The following is a 19,364-nucleotide window of genomic DNA, read 5'->3' on the forward strand; positions in this document are numbered from 1 at the left end:
ACAATAACAAACACACACAGAGTGAGAGAGAGAGACTTTTTAAAAACTCAACTTCTTTTTATAACTCCAGGAACTCAAAACAAATACTGCCAGTTAAAACTTCAAAGTTAAATTGAAAATAAAAAATACCTTCTTTTCCTAAAAATGAAATTCTGAAAAGGAAAATTTCTAATGGGGGAAAAATAATACAAAGTTAAGTATTACTTACTAGAAGCATACAGAAACCTAGTAACGTTATCTGCTGCAATTCTCTGTCCTACATCAACACCCTGTTCCTTTAAAATGTCTTGAATGTCAGAAATTGTAAATCCCCTTGTACCCATTTCTCCTTCAGCTTTCTCTAAACCCACCTGGATAGCCCTTCTTTTAAGTAAACGGCCCATTTGAAAATTGGAGAAATCAGATGAACTCTACAAATAAAAAATATTCAATTGCGTAACTTCATTTTTAATAGAGTAGATAAATATATATATAACAAATCAAATTCTCTTCTACAAATTTTACTTTCTCTTGTACTAATAAGAGGAAGTATTGCGATCTTTAATTAAAATTTAGTAACTGAAATTTTTATCGGAAATACAATTTTATTGTACGTAAGAATGGGGCGGGTGTTCGTCTAGTGGTCAAGAGCGTGGCTTTGTAAGTGGGTGATCTACAGTTCGAATCCCGCTTATGATGACTACTTTTTATTTGTTGGAAACATTTTTTTTATAGCAAAGTACTCGTATGAGCTTCCGCCCCCCGCCCATGACTCCTAATTGGGTAGTTGGATGTTAAGCCCTGCCTGAAAAAAATAGGCGATTACTTTACTTTACATAAGAATAAAATGTTCCTAGTGCAAGTTCTGTGTTAGTTTACATTAGAAATAATCTACTGTCGCCGATAAGTGGATTTCAGAAACTCTCAGAATAGGGAGCGCTTGAACTTCCTGATGACGAAGTCCTCTACTAGTGTATAAAGTAGCAAGCTAATGGAGTAGAATCATTACTTTCAATTTAAATTCCAAGGCTTCCGAATAAAGTTTGCCAAGCTCTTGGTGTATTTGAAGGCCGTGTGTTAATCATGGAAAGATGGTCTCTAGTAGAGTATTAGAGTAGACTCTACATTGTGTGACTGAAGTTATTGCAGTAAAAGAAATTGCAACTAATCTTTTACTGCTTTGAAAATAATAAGAAATAATAATTTTTTGTGGATCCTTAACACTAGATATAAGAGAGGTTATCCTAGTTAATACTGCTAGAAATTAAGGACAGTTAATGCAGAAAAAATCTCCTATTTTTTTTAGAAGTGGAAGTCCATCCACCAAATTAATTACCAAAGGAGCGAAACTACATCTTACACTATTCAATTTTTTTCTAACAAATCAAAATTAGCTTCAAGCGGGATTCGAACTGGAGATATTCCACTTACTTATCCACGCCACATAACTACTACAGTAACAGCCGCCATGAAAAACCATGAAAGGTTGATCTTCACAGCTATCTAGCTCTATTATTTTAGATAACGAACAACAGGGTTTAATAGTACTTAATAAAATATAGATGTAACATCCAGATAAATATGGGGCCATTCCTACCTTCATTTACACTATACTATATTATAATAATAATAATAATAAAAATAATAAACACACTAGAGACAAAATATCATTTAGGATTCTATGTAAATGAATAGTCTGATCTACGGCTTGTAAAGGTTTTGTCATTTTACTAAAAACTTTACCTATAACTAATGACTGCCACTAGTTAATTTAATTTATGTGGGTTTGATAAATAATAAAACTCGCTAAACTTATAAGTAGTAATTCGATTTATTAACACATTAACATTACTAACATTAACATTTACTAGCAACTAACGCTATTCATTACAGTTACCATTTACAACAGTCACAACAGTTTACTGTTACTCACTACGTAACACCACAAAACTGTTCCACGACTGACCACTGGTCCGCACTGCACCGAATTGCGCTAGACTCAACCGCACTAACGAAATTTTATTCACTAACTGACTAACCTGCCCAACTAGCTAACTCTGAAGCACTCCGCAACACTGACTCTCTCGAACTGTCACTTCCAAACGTCTCTCAAAACTGTCTCTCAAAGACTAACCCTCAAAGACCGACTCTCAAAGACTGTGTCTGCCTCCCTTTAACTGCGACTGCCCCACTCCAACTCCGTCTGTCTCACTCTTAACTCCATCTGTCTCACTCCCACCTGCCACTCACTGGCTGGGGAAAACACATACCGCCACCACCCCAACTGGGGCCGCTCCCTTAGCTGGCTTTTACACAGCGGTGGACCGTTATAGGCTACGGTCACTAAACTCCTAGAACAATCTAGCCCCTTTCTTCTCCGGCTCAGGTAAAGCCTTGCCTTTTGTTTACCAAGTGGTGAACCGTTACCGACTTCAACTCGGGGTCGCTCAACCCCCAGAATAATCTAGGCCTTTCTTCTCTCCTCAGGTCAACTTCGTTACAGGCTTTTGTAAATGTTACTATTATATAGTGATACTAATTCTGATAAAAATTATAGTTAAGCTCCAAACTGAAAAAGTCATCAAGGTTACTTTGTTTAGCGTATCTTCTATAGATAGACAAGAAAATATATGACCTCGATTAGAGCTAAAGGAAAAAAGTGACTTCTCTTAGTCTTGAGAGAAGAAACACGGAGGAGATAACAGAAAGAATTTGGGAACAATTTGAAAACTTTTTCTTTTTACAACCCAAAATTAATCCATTCAATTCAATAATGGATCACAATTTGAATCTTAGTGAATCCTAACCGTTGGATTGAGAACAGATAAAGTCCTTTTAATAAATGTTACGCTAAAGTATTTGATGGCTATCAATAATGGAGTTCCGACTGATAAATATTATCTATTTCCTATGAAAAGGAAAAAGAGATATAATGATAACAGAAAGTTATTGGGATCGTGCTGAAATAATAAATCAACCCCCTTAAAAATCGTCGCAACTCAGCCTTGAGAGCCATAGCCGTACTCCAAAACGAGATTTAAGAGAATTTTGCAGCAGGTGATACGAATGTGAGAATGATTACTGAGAAAAATAATCTCATTATCTGCAAGGCGTTAGCTTTAATTTTGTCCATCTGCTTTAAAAGCGTATCAAAGGTTAGATTCCTAGGAAGATTATATTTGTTTATTACATACTCCATTATAAATATAAATGCACACACAAATTTATGTATATATATAAGTATATTTTTGAATGTATTATTATACACAGAAATAACTATTTACCTCCGGCATTAAATGAACATTAGCCCAAGAATTTTCTTTCCTTGTTTCTTTTAGTTCTGAAAGAATATCATGTCTTATGTCAGCTGGTAATGTTAGAAATTCCTCACTTTTAATATCTATTGATTGTAAATCGCCTTTGCTATATTTGTAACGCATATACTCTTCTGAACTATCACTGTCTTCTTCAGAACTAAAAAGTAATGAAGTTACATAAAAATAGATTTTAAAATAAGTTAGGTAATTTTTAAAATAATTTTTCTATTTGTCAGGGTTAGTACGCGAAGTTAAACAAAAAATCGTTAAGAGATATTGTCGAATAAACATGTAAACCAGTTTTAAGTAATTTAAACATCCTACAACTGATTTCCGTCTAATTTGAATTAATTTAGCTAACAGTGATTAAGGAATATGAAATAAAGAGCGCTATAACCTTCAAGAAAAAAAACAAAACAAAAATATATACATAAACCATTCGAAATATTAGTGTATATAAAATACAATTATATTATTTACGTTTTTTGGCCAGTTTTTAGAGGGGTTGTGGTAGGGTTACAAATCAGAAAATGAAAGGTTTTTAAAATTGCATATTAAGAATATAATACACATCAAACTTTCGGATTTAAAAGAACTAAATATTTTGATGCTCTAAAGGCATCCATCAATAGCAACTTAACTCATTTTTTATTTGTCTAATCCTTTCTTCATATATGAAAAAAAGCTTCGAAGTTTTGCTTAAATATTCACTATAATTATTATATTGTACATTTTTTCAATTATAATTATATTGTACATCGTCATATAATAATTATGTCATTTTATACACTGTAATTTAATGATCCTAAACAAATTCTGAATCTTTTTTTCCCCAAATTAGGGTATTATTAGCAAGATCGCAGTCGGTATTAAAATTCATCGCGAAAATTAGGATGAGGAAATATTCAAATATTAAATTTTTTTTTTATGCATGAATACAAATTTGTAGAACATGCAAAGAAAATTACTCACTTTTTATCATCAAGAGGTAAAGGTGGCAAATGAAACATATTATCCTGCTTTGGAAGCAACATTTTTGGTATTTCAATATTTCCTTGGCCAAGAACTCTTCCCAAAGCATGTTGTTTAGCTAGATTTTCTAGAATATTTTTCTTTAATTTCTCACTAATTTCATTAGCTCTTGATCTGTTTCTATGTCGTGCAGCCTAGAGAGAGAGGGAGAAAAAAAAAACACTGAAAAAAGATAATTCTAACCTATTGAAAATTGCTGATCTCAAAGTTTTGTGAAAGTCGAGAGACAGTTTTAATTCTGACTTCTTATATAACAAATTACATAATGCTAGCAAGAATATAATATAAATCAAACTTTCGGATTTAAAAGAAAATCTATTAATTTAAAAATTAATTTATTATTACCACCAAAATACATTGTTTTGTAATAAAAATTTAAGAAATCTAGAATATTCATAAATGTGGTTTACCAATAATGTACCGTGAAGCACTAACTTCAAGCGGTAGAATTTTCATGGTGATTTCATGCATATTTATAAAGTACAAGCAAAAAAGTGTTTCGAATGCGTAGTTGAATGGTTTAGTCAGCGTCTACAGACTAGGAGATATAGAATAAGATGTACAGTTTATTTTAGTATTGTACAGTTCAATGGTTTGAGAAGATTTACGATATCCAACTCCCACAGTTACATAAAATCAAGATTATTTATAGAGCGTATAAAAACCAATTCAGTATACGTAATGTATATAATATAAATATAAGACATGAAATCAATGTTTAGAGCCTGAGAAATATAAATAGAAACCCATAATTTTTTGTTAAAAATAAAAAGTTTAATTAAAAAAATGAAAAAAAAATTCTATGACTCTCACTGTGATATTATAGAAAGCAAAAATTATTTCATATTATTTTTTTTTCAGATGATAAGAATATTTTAATATATATTCTTCTCTGAATAAAATATTTCGCCAGAAATTAGGAATTGGAAAGAGATTTGCTCATATGCTCTGGATTTCCAAACGATCTCAAGTTCAAATCCAGTTGCTGGTTACTCGATTTCATCTTCCTATTATCCTTATCATTTAAGTCATTATCCTCCTCAAAGTTGGCTGCAACGTGAAGATTCAGTTCGAAGACCGGCAGAGCATATATGTATCTATGTAGTGTGTGATTGTTTATTTTTAGTACGTTTTTCTTACTGCAAGTAAACTGGAACTTATAAAATAATAATAATCACCATTTTAATAAGTTATTAGCCCCCTTACATAAAGTGAAGAAGGTTACATGTAGAAGGTTGCCTTCCACTCCTCCTTTCGCTAACGTGCCCTTATTCGAAAAAAAAAGCGATTCAGTACCCAGGTGCATCTAAGCGGAATTTAAATTTTATCTTTCCTGCGTTTTTTCATTTTTAAGTTACCATCGATATACACACAGATCAATTTGTAACTTTTGTTTTTTATTTGCATCCACGTGATATACAAATGGATACTTTCGGTGATTACAAAAAATAGAACATTAGCCCAAAGTCAATACACTTCTAACAGGATTAAGATGAAGTAAAAAAAAAAGTTAAGATCATTTGTTGTCAAAACGGAACTGGTCTTCAGTGATTATTAGTGTGACTCTTGCAACCAATGCAGCCAAAGTCTATCGATTAAATAGGGTATTATAATATTTGTCAATTAATGTCTTTTGCCAGAAATATTCTTCTGTCATATCTCTAATTTTCAGATACTAGAACTGGGCACTTTTCAATTTTGGTTGATTAAATATGAGAAATACATGCCATCAAATTTTTTTTTTTTTTTTAAAGTGACTATGAGAAGTAACGAACGGTGTTTTGCAGGAACTTTTGCGAGGACAAAATTAATTAAGGCAACCCAAAAAATGGAAACAGTTTTATTTTAATGTACTTTACACTAGAAGGTGATTAAAACATTTTGTAAACTTGTTTTTTTTTACTAAAAATTTATTTGTATCGTTTTAAGATCGATCTGTAAGACTAGAATGATGAAGTTGAGAAAAGAGACAAAGATGAAAATAAAATTAGTGAATAAAGACTGATCAAGAGGTACTGCTTTAAGCCCGTTGAAGTGCCAAGCAGGAATGATTTTTTAAGTAACTATTATTATTATTATTATTATTATTGCTTAGCAAAGTACATCAACTTAGTAGTCATTGCAGAACTTTCTCAATAATGGCTATCTCCCATCAAACAGTACAGCCCAATCTAGGCTATTTAAACTACGTAGGGTTCATTAAAATATAAGATAGTACTAAACTAGTATGACACTTCTTCATCAAGCGTTTATCAGCAACGAAATTAATCAGTGCAACAATTTCTATAAACTATCAAAATAAAAATAAAAATATGCAAGAGGATGTGCGAAACGATTTTTACAAACTTATAGAGGGCCCTTATCTCTTTTAGTGCTTCAATAATTAAGTATTATAATAGATTATAGCAGAACTTGCAAAATGACGAAGATCACAATCAAACTATTCCAGTTGGCCAAGGAAGAATAGTGCAACCAGAGATATTTTTGAACTTTATCCTTATAAAAGATAGTTCTTTATAAAAGAAGCCATTTCGGAGTGACCAGTTGCATTATGTAAAGGAGGTAATTACTGGAGATCTGATCAGAAAGAGACAAAAATTGAGATGTCAAGAAAGTGATTTTAAGGACAAATGTAAGATTTTTATTCTTATTAAGAGAATATCATACCTATAACAACCGACAGTTGTTATTTGCTTTCACTCAGCGCCAATAAAACAAAACAAAAAATTATTTATATTTATGCATTAAATAAAAATATTTTTGAATAAACCATTTCTAAGGTAGTCTTGTGAGATGTTTTATGCTAACAAAAATATTTCCGTTCCCACAGCATACCATCTAGATATGAAAGTACATCAACACACAATAACTACAGAAAACAAAGAATTCTCACAGTTTTGTAATCAACCAGCTCATTATTTTGGTTATTTTTATTCTGCAAGTAAATGTTATTAAATTGTACTGTAGCCTTGTATTTTTTTTTGTTTTTTCAATTACATAACAATAGTATGAAATGAAGGAACATTGAATAATAAAAATTAAGCTTTTTATAATATATACATATTTTTTAATTTAAAGCGCGCAATTTTTGAGTGGCAGGGTTCTCTGTGTGCGATTCCAAGGGAAAAAAAATCATCTATGGACCAGCATCTGGACTCGAACTCAGGATTTCCGCAAGCAAGTTCAGCGCATTAACCCTAAGCATAAACCCTTCCCTAAAATGGGGCTATTTTATTTAAGTTTCAATCGTTTCAATATATTATGTTACACAATATACTGCAATAAGGTTGTAAAAATCATTCACAATTTCAAGTACATGGTAATAAACTGTAGTTACTTACAATGGTTTTCTTTTTCAGTACAGGTACACCTCCATCGAATACAAAAATTGGTTTAATGCGATAGAAAAGTAGTTTGCAAATACGATGAAACAACCCCAAAAGGAAAGGGTTATTTACTGTTCGTCCTGCTCTTTCCTGGAATCCTTTAACCAACTGGTATAACCAAATAGACACATCTAAGGTTTTATTAAGGAAAATATATAAAAGTTATGGATTTCTTGCGAGTTTGTTAGCTTAATTTGGTTAAAAATCCTTTGCTAATCGAGCTGTTAGTGAATAATTTCGTGCCTTAGTTTTCTTTTGCTTATCGCCACATTTTGCTTTAATAATACAATAAAATAATGTTGACTTTCATTTCTAAAAGTCCATATATAGTGAATGTTGGTAATCCTATATCCTCTGATGTTAAGTTTTAAATTTTAATTTAATTAAAAAATAATTTCAATTATTCATTATTTTTGTTTTTTGGAAGAAACCTGTGAGTAGTGTTCTAGTGAGAGATTACTCTTTGTTTAAAAAAAGGTACTGCTTCAAGCCTAAAGTTTTTAACAATCTAATTTATGTACAACTATAAATGACTAGTGATTAATCTCATATACTATCAAAATTGAGCAGAATGATTAAAGGGATATCACTTTAAAGAATATTTATTATTTTTATTGCCATAATGTGAATTCCACAAATTAGAAGGAGAAAGTTAATTGAAGAATTATTGTAAAAATAATTTTTAAAAAGAATCATCAATTAGATGATGAGATAAGGTATTGAATTTCGTTTATTCCCTGATAAGAATAAATCTATTTATTTTGGATTTTGGCATCCCCATAAATAATAATCCAACATCTCTATTGATGTTAGGGATAGGCGGAGCTTTGCGTATGTAGCTTTTTATTGCTAAAGTTAGCTATTTCTTTAAGGCATCAGCAGTCAATTAAGTTTCTCTAATAGAATCTACTCAACACCGACCACTTATAGTTAACCGAAAAATATTCTCTTATACTTTTTTTTTTTTTTCATTTTTCCTGTGCCTTGTATTCTTCTCACCATTTTCCATGAAAGCTCTTCTTCCAGGCTAGCCGAGGTCTTTCTAACTTGCATTTCCTTTTTTAGCAACGCTCTATATGAAAAAAGAAGTCTATGTGTATGAAGTGTATATATACGATATGTATAAAATTGAAAATATATATATACTTTTATTTGGTTTTACGAATGTTGGTAAGCCCTTGGTATAGATGGAGATGGGTGAGGCTTGAAAAAAAATAATAAGATGCCAGTTCACAATGTATCGGACAAAACCCCGAAGAATGGTACTGTCTCGAAAAAAATGGAACAGAAATTGGAAATCATGAACCGACGAAAAGAGGAGCCTCGAGTCCTACGAAGGAAAGGCTTGAAAAGCAAGAAAAACTCAGAAGATTTACAAAAGATACAAGCAACATCAGGGGAAGAAAACCCCATTGAAGGAGTCTTTCTCTATGGATGGTACAACATTAATCGAAGTCTTCAATCAATCAAACGCCTATTGGACAGGCCTTAAAGAAGAAATTACATCAGAAATAATAGAAATGGAAATTGATTCATACACACAAATGACTGAAAAATGGCTGACTGTACCTAGTTCATGGCATATAATTATGTACATGACGAACTTTTACAGACAAGTTTGGAATCAACATTATCACACATTTGGTTTCTAAGCGAAAAGTGATATGAAAAATATTTGCACTAAAGACATTTAATATGAATGATTCAAAACCTTCCCCCTTAGACTTCAATTCAAAATTTTGAAATTATTTGATGGTATTTAAGAGGCTCCTTGTAAGAAACTAAAAATAAGAAAATTAAATTGTACAAATTTGAAATCAAATTGCTGATGTAATTGGGCACACAAATGGACGTCAGGAAATCCTTAACAGGATTCGTTATCATTTTGTCTGAAGTACCGATTAGCTGGGAGGCTACAAAAAAAGAACGATCGCATTGTCTATAGAATATATGAGCATCACTTAGGTAGCCAAAGAAGCAATTTATTTGAACCGAATACCCTTCGATTTGGATTACCCTAAAGAATCTGAGCCTCTTTTTAGTGATGGTCAGAGAGCTCAAATTATTACTCAAAATGATGGTTTCCCTCTATCAAGAAACATATTGCTTTGAGGTAGCAATGCTGACAGGCAACTGAGGAGAGTTATAAATTAGATATTATAAATCAGATAACTTAACCAGAGAGAAGCACCAATTAATTCACATGAAAATAAATCGGTTGCTGCAGGGACTTTTGGGTTGAGAAGCAACATTTGCAGATGTTTATGAATATACATTATTTACAAGTGATTACAAAACATCATAATGTGGGTAACTAACGAAATGTTAAAAAAATTAACACACTTCTCAAACTAAAAACTCTTTTTGTATCCATTATTATATCAATTTTTAACATTCATAAAACTTTATGCATAAAAAAGTTACAAATAAAATCAGTTCTATTTATTTAGAGGTGATTACCTCAAGCAGTTTGAGAAATATGTAGTTTTCCAGCTCCAATTCACCTAATCACACAAAACTATTTATGCATATCTATAAATATTATACTATGTATGTATGTTCCTTTACATATATATATATATATAAAAAAAATTATTTATGATAATAACTGATAGCACATACAAGAAATGAGGCTTTAAAATATTTTAGAAGAAAAAAATTAAACAGACGAATTCCTAACTTGTTTTTACTAAGTTAATGTGGACATTTAATACTTTAAAGTACTAAGTTATTCGATGTATGTGATAAGCTGGATTTTTCCCACATAGTTGCATATGTAAATTAAAACTCTGTTTTTCTTTAATTAATGAGTAATTATTCTTTAGGAAGTAGGCTGGAAGATGGAGTTAATTGTTATGAATAAGATGTACTTAGGGCAACAATGGCATGTGAAGGAAATTAACAACCTAACTGTGGGAACTGCCCACAACTTCCTTGAATGAAATATTCTCATTCAACCAGATTTTCCCATGCATTCAGACATACAATCCCATGTCATTAACAAAATAATAATAATAATCATCATCATCATTTTTCCTGCTAATTTATTTAAGACAAAAGTAATAAATAATACCACGAATCTATGTACTCGTGTAGCAATTTTCTTGCATTATTATACTATAAAATTTCACCAATATTGTTTTTTTTGGGGGACGAATGGTCCACACGCCGCTTATTCTGGGCCCATCCATCCGCTTGAAATGAATGACCCGACTCAGGCAGACGAGGCCCTAAAAAAAAGCAATTTACGAAAAATGCCACTTTTTATTATAAAGATAAATTCAGAAAACAATTCGATAACATAAGGTTCACCGTAAAAGGTCTGTGATTCGGTTTAAGAACTAAATCAAAAACCACTACCAACTTCTTCGTACGTTGGTATTTGCTTCGAAGTACTAACTCCGTTAGTGCTGTGTATTTTAGATGGCAGTAAATAATGTAGGATTAGTCCTTAGATAGTTAATAAAATCCCTTGATGATTAAACGTCTTTCATATATTTTCTGCTTACTAACTAATATTCATGTTAAATACATGTTGCTTATTTTGATCTTGTGTAATTTAAATTTGATAATTTTTATTGTTATTGCAACTATTTTATGTTAACGAGACTTCTTATAAGGTGATTTTACAAATATATAAATGTATATATTTATGTTTAATAAATTTGTTTTTCAACTAATGCGGAATAAAACCTTCAAACTCTCTAACATTCAACCAAAAAATTAAGTCATTAACTTTTATAGATAGATTACTTCAGAATGTAAAGGATACCCACAGCAAGAACTTTACTTTCTAAGGTCTCAATTGGAATAGGTTTACCCGCATTATCAATGAGCTTCCAGAGACCATGCACTCCCATTATTTGATGTGATACAATTAATTCGATATAACTGTTTTGTTTTTTTTTATTAACGAATCAAGTATGCCATCATAAGATTGAATATAACTTTAAGCTTATCATACTGTGGATTTTTAAAAGAAGTTTCTGTTTTAAATACTTTTAACAGTATCACCTGAAAAAATTAACTTCACAAAATGAAAAAAATCAATACATCTACCACAAACAACACAACACGAACACTTATTTTGTTTACTATAACCTACCCAGAGGTTCTAATATGAACTCGCATAGCTGGCGTAATAAGGGAACGGATGTTCTTTCTATTTCTCACAGTGCGTATGGACCCGTGGGAAAATCACATTCGCCTAGATCTCCTATCCCCTTTCTTCGCTACTTTCATGATTGGCAACACTACACCATTATTGGTGTAAAACTATACAAGTGGGAGAAGCCTAAACCCTTGATGCTTGCTTTCCATTGGTTGAGAACCCCTTCTTCCATAGCTTGTCATGGCATACAGAAAGACCTGACCTTCATTCCAATGGTACGACAAGACTAGAAAACAAGTTCTTAGTTGATTTTAACATGTTAACATTTCATCTTTGTGCTTTTCAGCAAACATCAGTGATTATAAACTTTTATTAGTCGTAAATAATCGAGGTAAGTGAGTGAATCGATCGGTTTGTTTATTTTTCAAGGTTGGCAAGACTGTCGGAAAATTTCCCATGGTAAACAGGTGTTTTCGAATGATGTTTTGAAACAGTAACAAGGAGTCAGTGTAGTGAATTGAAGATATGAGGCAGTCTTGGCGTCTGTGTTGTTAATTGATTACACCACGGTGAGTTAATAAGGTATTATTTTTAAGTGCATTCGTTAGATCAATGTGAAACATAGTATGATGATAACTTGTTTATCTGTATTTAATTAAGTTATTTCAAACATTGCTTAAATTAATTGTGCTGCCAAAATATAAAATTAACTGCTGCATAATCATATTTATGGCTCAAATTTTGAAATATTTTTTGCCATGACTTACATCGAATGGAAGTACTATTTTATTCTTTCTTTTATTCTTTTACAGTTGATGCTTGATCTCAAACTTACAACTCCCCAAGATGTATGATTTTAAGTGAGCCGACTTCTACATATCATGTTTAAATTGTGCTTCTATTATCCATGATGCCTCATCAATACGGGATGGCTCACGGCCTTCAGAACCCGGTTGAAAGGTACATTTACAGAAACGATGAGCAGAGGCTCACAAGGGAGGCAATGGAAAGGTATCTCAGAGAACGTAGTGATATGGTAATTGTAATTCTACACGCTAAAGTAGCTCAAAAATCTTATGGTAATGAAAAAAGATTTTTTTGTCCCCCGCCATGCATTTATCTTTACGGCGAAGGATGGAGATTGAGGCAGGAACAATTGTTGCGAGAAGGAGATTCTGAGCATGCTGCACAGTTGTGTGCATTCATTGGTATTGGAAATTCCGACCAAGATATGCAGCAGTTGGATTTAAACAATGGAAAACAGTATTGTGCCGCAAAAACTTTGTATATATCTGACTCCGATAAACGTAAACATTTTATGCTTTCAGTGAAAATGTTCTATGGTAGTGGCCATGACATTGGAGTTTTTCAAAGTAAACGGATAAAAGTGATATCAAAACCATCGAAAAAAAAGCAATCTTTAAAAAATGCTGATCTTTGCATAGCAAGCGGAACAAAGGTAGCTCTCTTTAATAGGCTTCGATCGCAAACTGTCAGTACAAGATATCTTCATGTGGAAAATGGGAATTTTCATGCTAGTTCAACTCAGTGGGGTGCTTTTACGATACATTTACTCGATGATGATGAGAGTGAAAGTGAAGAATTTAGTGTTCGTGAAGGTTATGTGCATTATGGAAGTACTGTAAAGTTAGTGTGTTCTGTTACAGGAATGGCTTTGCCAAGACTTATAATTCGGAAAGTAGATAAACAGATGGCATTATTGGAAGCTGATGACCCAGTATCGCAGTTACACAAATGTGCTTTCTATATGAAAGATACGGAAAGGATGTATCTTTGCTTGTCGCAAGAGAGAATAATACAGTTCCAAGCTACGCCTTGTCCAAAGGAAACAAATAAAGAGATGATTAATGATGGAGCTTGTTGGACAATCATTAGTACTGATAAAGCTGAGTATCAATTTTATGAGGGCATGGGACCAGTGCGAACACCAGTGACGCCAGTTCCAATAGTGCATAGCTTACATTTGAATGGAGGTGGTGATGTAGCTATGTTAGAATTATCTGGAGAAAACTTTACACCTAACTTACAAGTATGGTTTGGAGATGTCGAAGCTGAAACCATGTACAGATGTCAAGAGAGCATGTTATGTGTAGTTCCCGATATATCTTCGTTTAGAGGAGAGTGGCTGTGGGTACGGCAACCTACACAGGTGCCCGTCTCACTGGTGAGAAATGATGGCATTATTTATGCTACTGGCCTAACGTTTACCTACACACCAGAACCAGGACCTCGGCCACATTGCCCACCTGCTGAAGATATCATGAGACACAACACATCACACTCTGAACGTTTGCCAGCAATTCCTGACGTTCCTTGGAATCAAGCGCAGGGCATTTAATGCCTAGTCAAGAAGGTTTTTTTTTTTTAAATTTTTCCTATCTAAAAACTCTTTAATTAAGTCTGAGAATGAAGTTTGCCATTTTCCTCCTCTTATAAATACACATTGACCTCATGTGTATTATACATCATTACATCTTGAAGTGGTAATGATTTATTCATAAGTGTATAATTTGAAAATTTCTTTTAGATTTTTCTATGTAGAGAAATTAAAGAAAAAAATGTCTTAAAGTTGGATTCTTTTAATTTTCATCTTTTAAAACTGATCACTTTATGTCAGCTACAAATTTTCATAAAAACTCGAGAATGCTATTTTCTATTTTCATCATGTTGAATGAATTAGAAAATATTTATAAAAGTTTCAGTTAAAATTGTAATAAACGTATTTCATTAAGCTTTATATTATTGTTAAAGTGAATGATATTACAGCTTATGATTAGAAAACAATAATGTGAGTTTTGTAGACGTTTTGTGGTGTGCCATTATTATTCACTTTAAAGGAAAAAACGTATTCTTTTTATTTTTTTTTACTTTTTGATAGGAGGACATGTCACTGCTTTTATCGCGTATACAGGTGAAAATGATTTTCCTTATTTTTGTTTGTCCTAAACAAGAATTCTGTACATAAATTTTTGTATATAAATTTTATATATTTGTAAATATATATAAGTTTTGTAAATAAGTACATATAGGAAGTCTGATATTTTTTATTTATAATTTTCAAATCTTGAAATACATGCATACAACAGTCGTATCATACAATAGCTGTATCTTTATTTAATAAATATTTAATTTGTTATAAATATTTGTGGAAAACAAACGTCAAAGGGTTGTTTATTTGCTCAATACTGATAGATCAATATAATTGAAGGAATAATAAATATTAGAGATTTAAGTGTATAATAGTAACTGTAGAGTACTATTGTGTCGTATTTGCTCCCACTATTATAAATTACAACTTATAAATGTAGGAGTCCACAGCTAACGTAGTAGAGCCTAAGTTACATACGTTTAGAAGTTTCATTATTAAATTCTGAAGATTAAACTTTTGTTAAAATTGTGCTTAAAATGATGATACTCTCTCTCTTAATATTGTGACACATATTAATTTTAATTAAGAATGTACAGTCGCAATAGTACTCAAATTATTTTATTTAATTTTTTTTTTTTGCTTAGCAGTTACAAAAATATGTGCACATAAATGTCGCAAATTTCTTCACAACGACTGATTCGTTTTTTGTTACATATATTTTCTAGTAAATTGAAACTAATTTGAATTTTCCAAAAAATTAAATTTATTTGTTGTAATTGCTAAAAATACAGTTTTGAAAAGCTTATTCAGTCATGTGTTCAATACTGATTTTCAGTGAATATATGTACATTCCACACCAAAAATTCAAATTAGGAATTATAATTTATTTTTTTTTAAGGAACCTTACTCTTTTAAAATAACATTGATTTTAATTGTTTAGGTGCGGCCTAAAGACAATTTTTTTTTAAAGAAAACTTAATTGGTTCAACATTTTTGACAACTTCCATAGCACTAAAACTTTCTTTCCCGGATATGGAATATCTGCATATTTATTTTAATCGAAATGTAATTTCTTTTTTAAAAACTTCGTTTGCAGCTCCTAAAGAAGAACATCAGAAGAATCTGAAACATCCAACCAATAAGGTTTCCTCTTGAAAGAAAACTGTTTCTTGACTTCTGTCAACCGTTACAGTAAAGATTGATTTTAGTTTATAAAAAATTAAGTTTTCATGATAGAGAGAGCGAGAAATCATTGGACAATTTTATTTTTCTGTAAAATATATTACATACCTGAAAAATATTTATGTTTCTTTGGAGAAAATACTTTATCCCCTTAATGTGATCGTACTGCCGAAACCTTATACACGGTAAAAAATAAGTTTTTGAACTATTGGTTGTATAATAAGCAATCAGTCCTTATCGTAAATCTTTGTTTTCATCATTTTTCGAAATAAATTTTTAAAATTCCTCTAGTAATTTCATTAGTTTTGGGGTTTTCTATATTTTTTTTGGCTTGCTCTAAATTTAGATGCTTTTATCTAAAAGGAGGTTTTGCAACCACTAAGTCCCTCATTGAATATTTTGTCAAACTGTGTAATAACTTGATAGAAAAAAAAAAATCCATCACAAACGTTTATAAAATAATCATTGCAATCAGGAAACATTACGTTGAGTGACTTCTTTTTGCATAAATTATTTCTTCAAAAAATAACGATGCTGTTTTAAAATTTCCCATTGTAGATTTAATTTTTCAGATTGATGTAAGATTTATTTACTGTACTATAAGTGTAATTAGTTGTAACTAAAATTCAGTATTAGTTGTATGCAAAACTTCCTCACATTATATTGAAGAAAAAACTTTTTTATAAAAGTAAAAACTTATCAGATACTAACTAAATTGCGACAAATTCATTGGACATTTTTTTTTGTGTGTAAAATATACTGATTACCTGAAAATATTTTAATTTCTTTCGAGAAAATATGTTTATAATTAAGTTCTTAAGTCATTTTGGAAAGTAAAATTATGGGAATTATTATTGAAATTTACTTTTAAATTTCATTAAATTCAAGATCACTCTTGATTTAATAAAATTTTTGTTCACCATAAGTGCAATTTAAATTACAACAAATATTAAATTGAGCAATTAAATAAACTGAAATCGAATAATTCTAAAACTTATGTTACTGTTATTTTAAATTATTCATTCAAAAATTAATGAAAACAATTCGTATCCAAATGTAAAAATGAATTATAAAGTTGATAGCTACTTGAGGCTATTGTTTATTAATTATAAAAAATATCTCATAGGTCTACTTGTAAAATTAGAATTTTGTACAAATCTGTTTGTTGATATATTTTTTTAGTTTTAAATAAACTTTCGCCAAGGCTTAGGGATTAATAAGTTCTGAATAGGATTTACACTTCTTCTTTGACGCACTTTTGTTTATAATTTTCTTTTAAACAAATTTGATGTTAGATTTATTTTTTCTTGTTTGTTTCGTACAGATATTTCATCACTTTTTCTATATTCCTTAAGATAAATCCTTCAATTAATTTTTTTTTTTGCATAAAATTTGTGGAATTATTTATTTTTAGCCAGTGAAGCTTATTATGCGATATTTACATTTTTTTTCTTGTTTGTAAATTCTGTATTTGTTAAATCTTAAAACTATATTATTTACAGAAATAAAAAGATCACATACCAAATATAGATTTAGGATACAGTATTAACTGTAAAAAAAATAATAAATACAAGTACTATTGCAGTGTAACAATATTAAAAACTAGTCATATTTTTATCATTAGTTCATTTATAAATATATAGTAACATATAAATTACCTTTCATCCTTATTGATATTGAAAAATAAAATGTCATCAGGTCAAATTCAATTTCCCAAGACCTAAACAGGAAGTAAAGACCTTTTCCATTCATTAATATGGACATACCAACAATATAATTAACAGAGAAAAAAAGAATGTGTTAAACAGGTTAATTTTATTGAACTTATTAATTATAAGAAATTAAAATATTGAAAATAAATGTTTTATTTCAACGACCAAAGTAGGAAGAAATAAAAAGGCTATTAAAAATTATTAATAACCACCAAAATATTAATGGATTTTTTTTTTTTAATTTCCACATTTACTTAATTAGGTATTCATCATTTTGTCTAAAGTATAATTAGGTTTCGCCTAACCAGAAAGGCGACTCTGCAAATTGTTTTATTTTTTTCACTAACCGACTGAAGAAATGAGCTACAACGATTTACTTTTTTAAAGCTTAGAACTTCATGCATCTCAAATACACAAACATGCTGGCCTGTCACATTTTTTAAAACATTTTCTCTGGCAAATAATTATTTGGGATTCTCAGAGAACATTCAGGTTACATTTTTCTCTAAGTGGCCCTTCAAAACTATATACTTATTAGAATCTATATGAGAGAATGTCTGTGTGGGTACGCCAGCAGTAATTTATGATTTCATTTATTTCAGTTGCTGCCAAGTTTGGGTTTTTTAATAGAAAGATTCACTCAATTTTCTTTTTTTGAAAGAGATTTTATGTCTTGGATCATTAAGGTAATCCCTCCTGCAATTCAAAAACAGAAGAAGTATTCCTCTTGAGCTTTGACTGTGTTCCTTTATCTATAAAAACACTCCAAAATTTATTTTTAATGCAGAATTTTAGAAAATATCTGCAATATTTTTATATGTAAATTCTCCCAGTTCTAATTTGTGCATGTACACAAATTTTCATCCGACTAAACAAATCATCGTTTCAGATTGCAACTGAATCGGATGTAAGTAGTATTAATCAAAAATTTGTTGTTAACAACGAATTGTAAGTTTTGGTACGATTATTTACTGCTTTGAAAAAGTAACTTTTTCTTTTTCTGCTGCCTTTGATTTTTTTTATTGTCATTTCATACTTTATTCTCACTGTTTTTCCAAGAGTTTTTCATTCGTATAATTTGGGAATGATGAAATCCTGAAAAAATATAATCTAGAGAGAAACTAATGTAATTAATTTCATAGAATGTATTTATTGTACAGGCCTATAGGATTGTGGTATTTATCAATTGAAAAAAAGAAATACAAATCAATAGCTGATATTATAATTTCAACTCCCTGCTATAGGTTGCATTACTTTAGGCAGACATAAATTATTATACGTACAAATGAGCTATAAGCGTTTGAAACGCGTAGTGCTTCTGAAAATTTTAATATGGTGTGTGGGGCAACACGTGTATATGTAATGTTTGAAATTATTAATAGAGAATAACAGTGTTTCGAGAATGCAGTCAATACTTATCTGTATGAAGACCATTACGCCAGCTTGAGGTTGGGTACATTTGCTTTCAGAAATGAAAGCTCAATTTTAAAAAATAAACCATTTAATATGTGTGTATCCAAATACTTTCTCCCAGTTCTAATTTGTGCATGTACACAAATTTTCATCCGACTAAACAAATAATCGTTTCAGATTGCAACTGAATCGGATGTAAGAAGTATTAAGCAAAGTTACGTTTTAGCTTGCTGTAAAAGGTGTGTAGTATTTTGCAACACGTTGAAAACCTGTAACGAATTTGCCTTTGGTGAAAATGTCGCTTTTTCCTTGGTTGTAAATAGATATTCTTTTATTGCTAAT

General features: G+C 30.7%; 2 protein-coding genes across 7 annotated transcripts in view; one reads left to right on the forward strand and one right to left on the reverse strand.

The window, feature by feature from the left end:
• The window catches only part of mus201 (rad2 superfamily protein mus201), a 25,124-nt gene extending 13,160 nt beyond the window's left edge, over positions 1-11,964 (reverse strand). For 4 of the 6 annotated variants that reach the window (XM_074131589.1, XM_074131588.1, XM_074131587.1 and 1 more), the window contains exons 1-6: positions 11,820-11,964; positions 11,487-11,728; positions 7,670-7,845; positions 4,269-4,462; positions 3,264-3,453; positions 209-410 (exon numbers count right to left, since the gene is read on the reverse strand). In XM_074131589.1, the coding sequence (XP_073987690.1) occupies positions 209-410; positions 3,264-3,453; positions 4,269-4,462; positions 7,670-7,845; positions 11,487-11,574 (850 nt within the window). In that variant the 5' untranslated portion in view covers positions 11,575-11,728; positions 11,820-11,964. Of the gene's footprint in view, positions 1-208; positions 411-3,263; positions 3,454-4,268; positions 4,463-5,506; positions 5,634-7,669; positions 7,846-11,486; positions 11,742-11,819 lie in introns of those variants that run through there. The other 2 variants (XM_074131591.1, XM_074131592.1) reach the window with 2 other exon arrangements.
• Positions 11,962-17,832, forward strand: Su(H) (recombining binding protein suppressor of hairless). Its single transcript, XM_074131597.1, has 3 exons — positions 11,962-12,100; positions 12,255-12,394; positions 12,638-17,832. Exon 3 carries the CDS (start codon positions 12,733-12,735, stop codon positions 14,182-14,184), a length of 1,452 nt encoding a protein of 483 aa, XP_073987698.1. The 5' UTR covers positions 11,962-12,100; positions 12,255-12,394; positions 12,638-12,732; the 3' UTR covers positions 14,185-17,832.
• Positions 17,833-19,364: the final 1,532 nt, after the last annotated feature.

Source organism: Rhodnius prolixus, unplaced genomic scaffold (assembly GCF_049639745.1).
Source record: "Rhodnius prolixus isolate KJV_2025 unplaced genomic scaffold, Rpr scaffold_4, whole genome shotgun sequence".
In the NCBI taxonomy this organism is placed as follows: Eukaryota; Metazoa; Arthropoda; class Insecta; order Hemiptera; family Reduviidae; genus Rhodnius; species Rhodnius prolixus.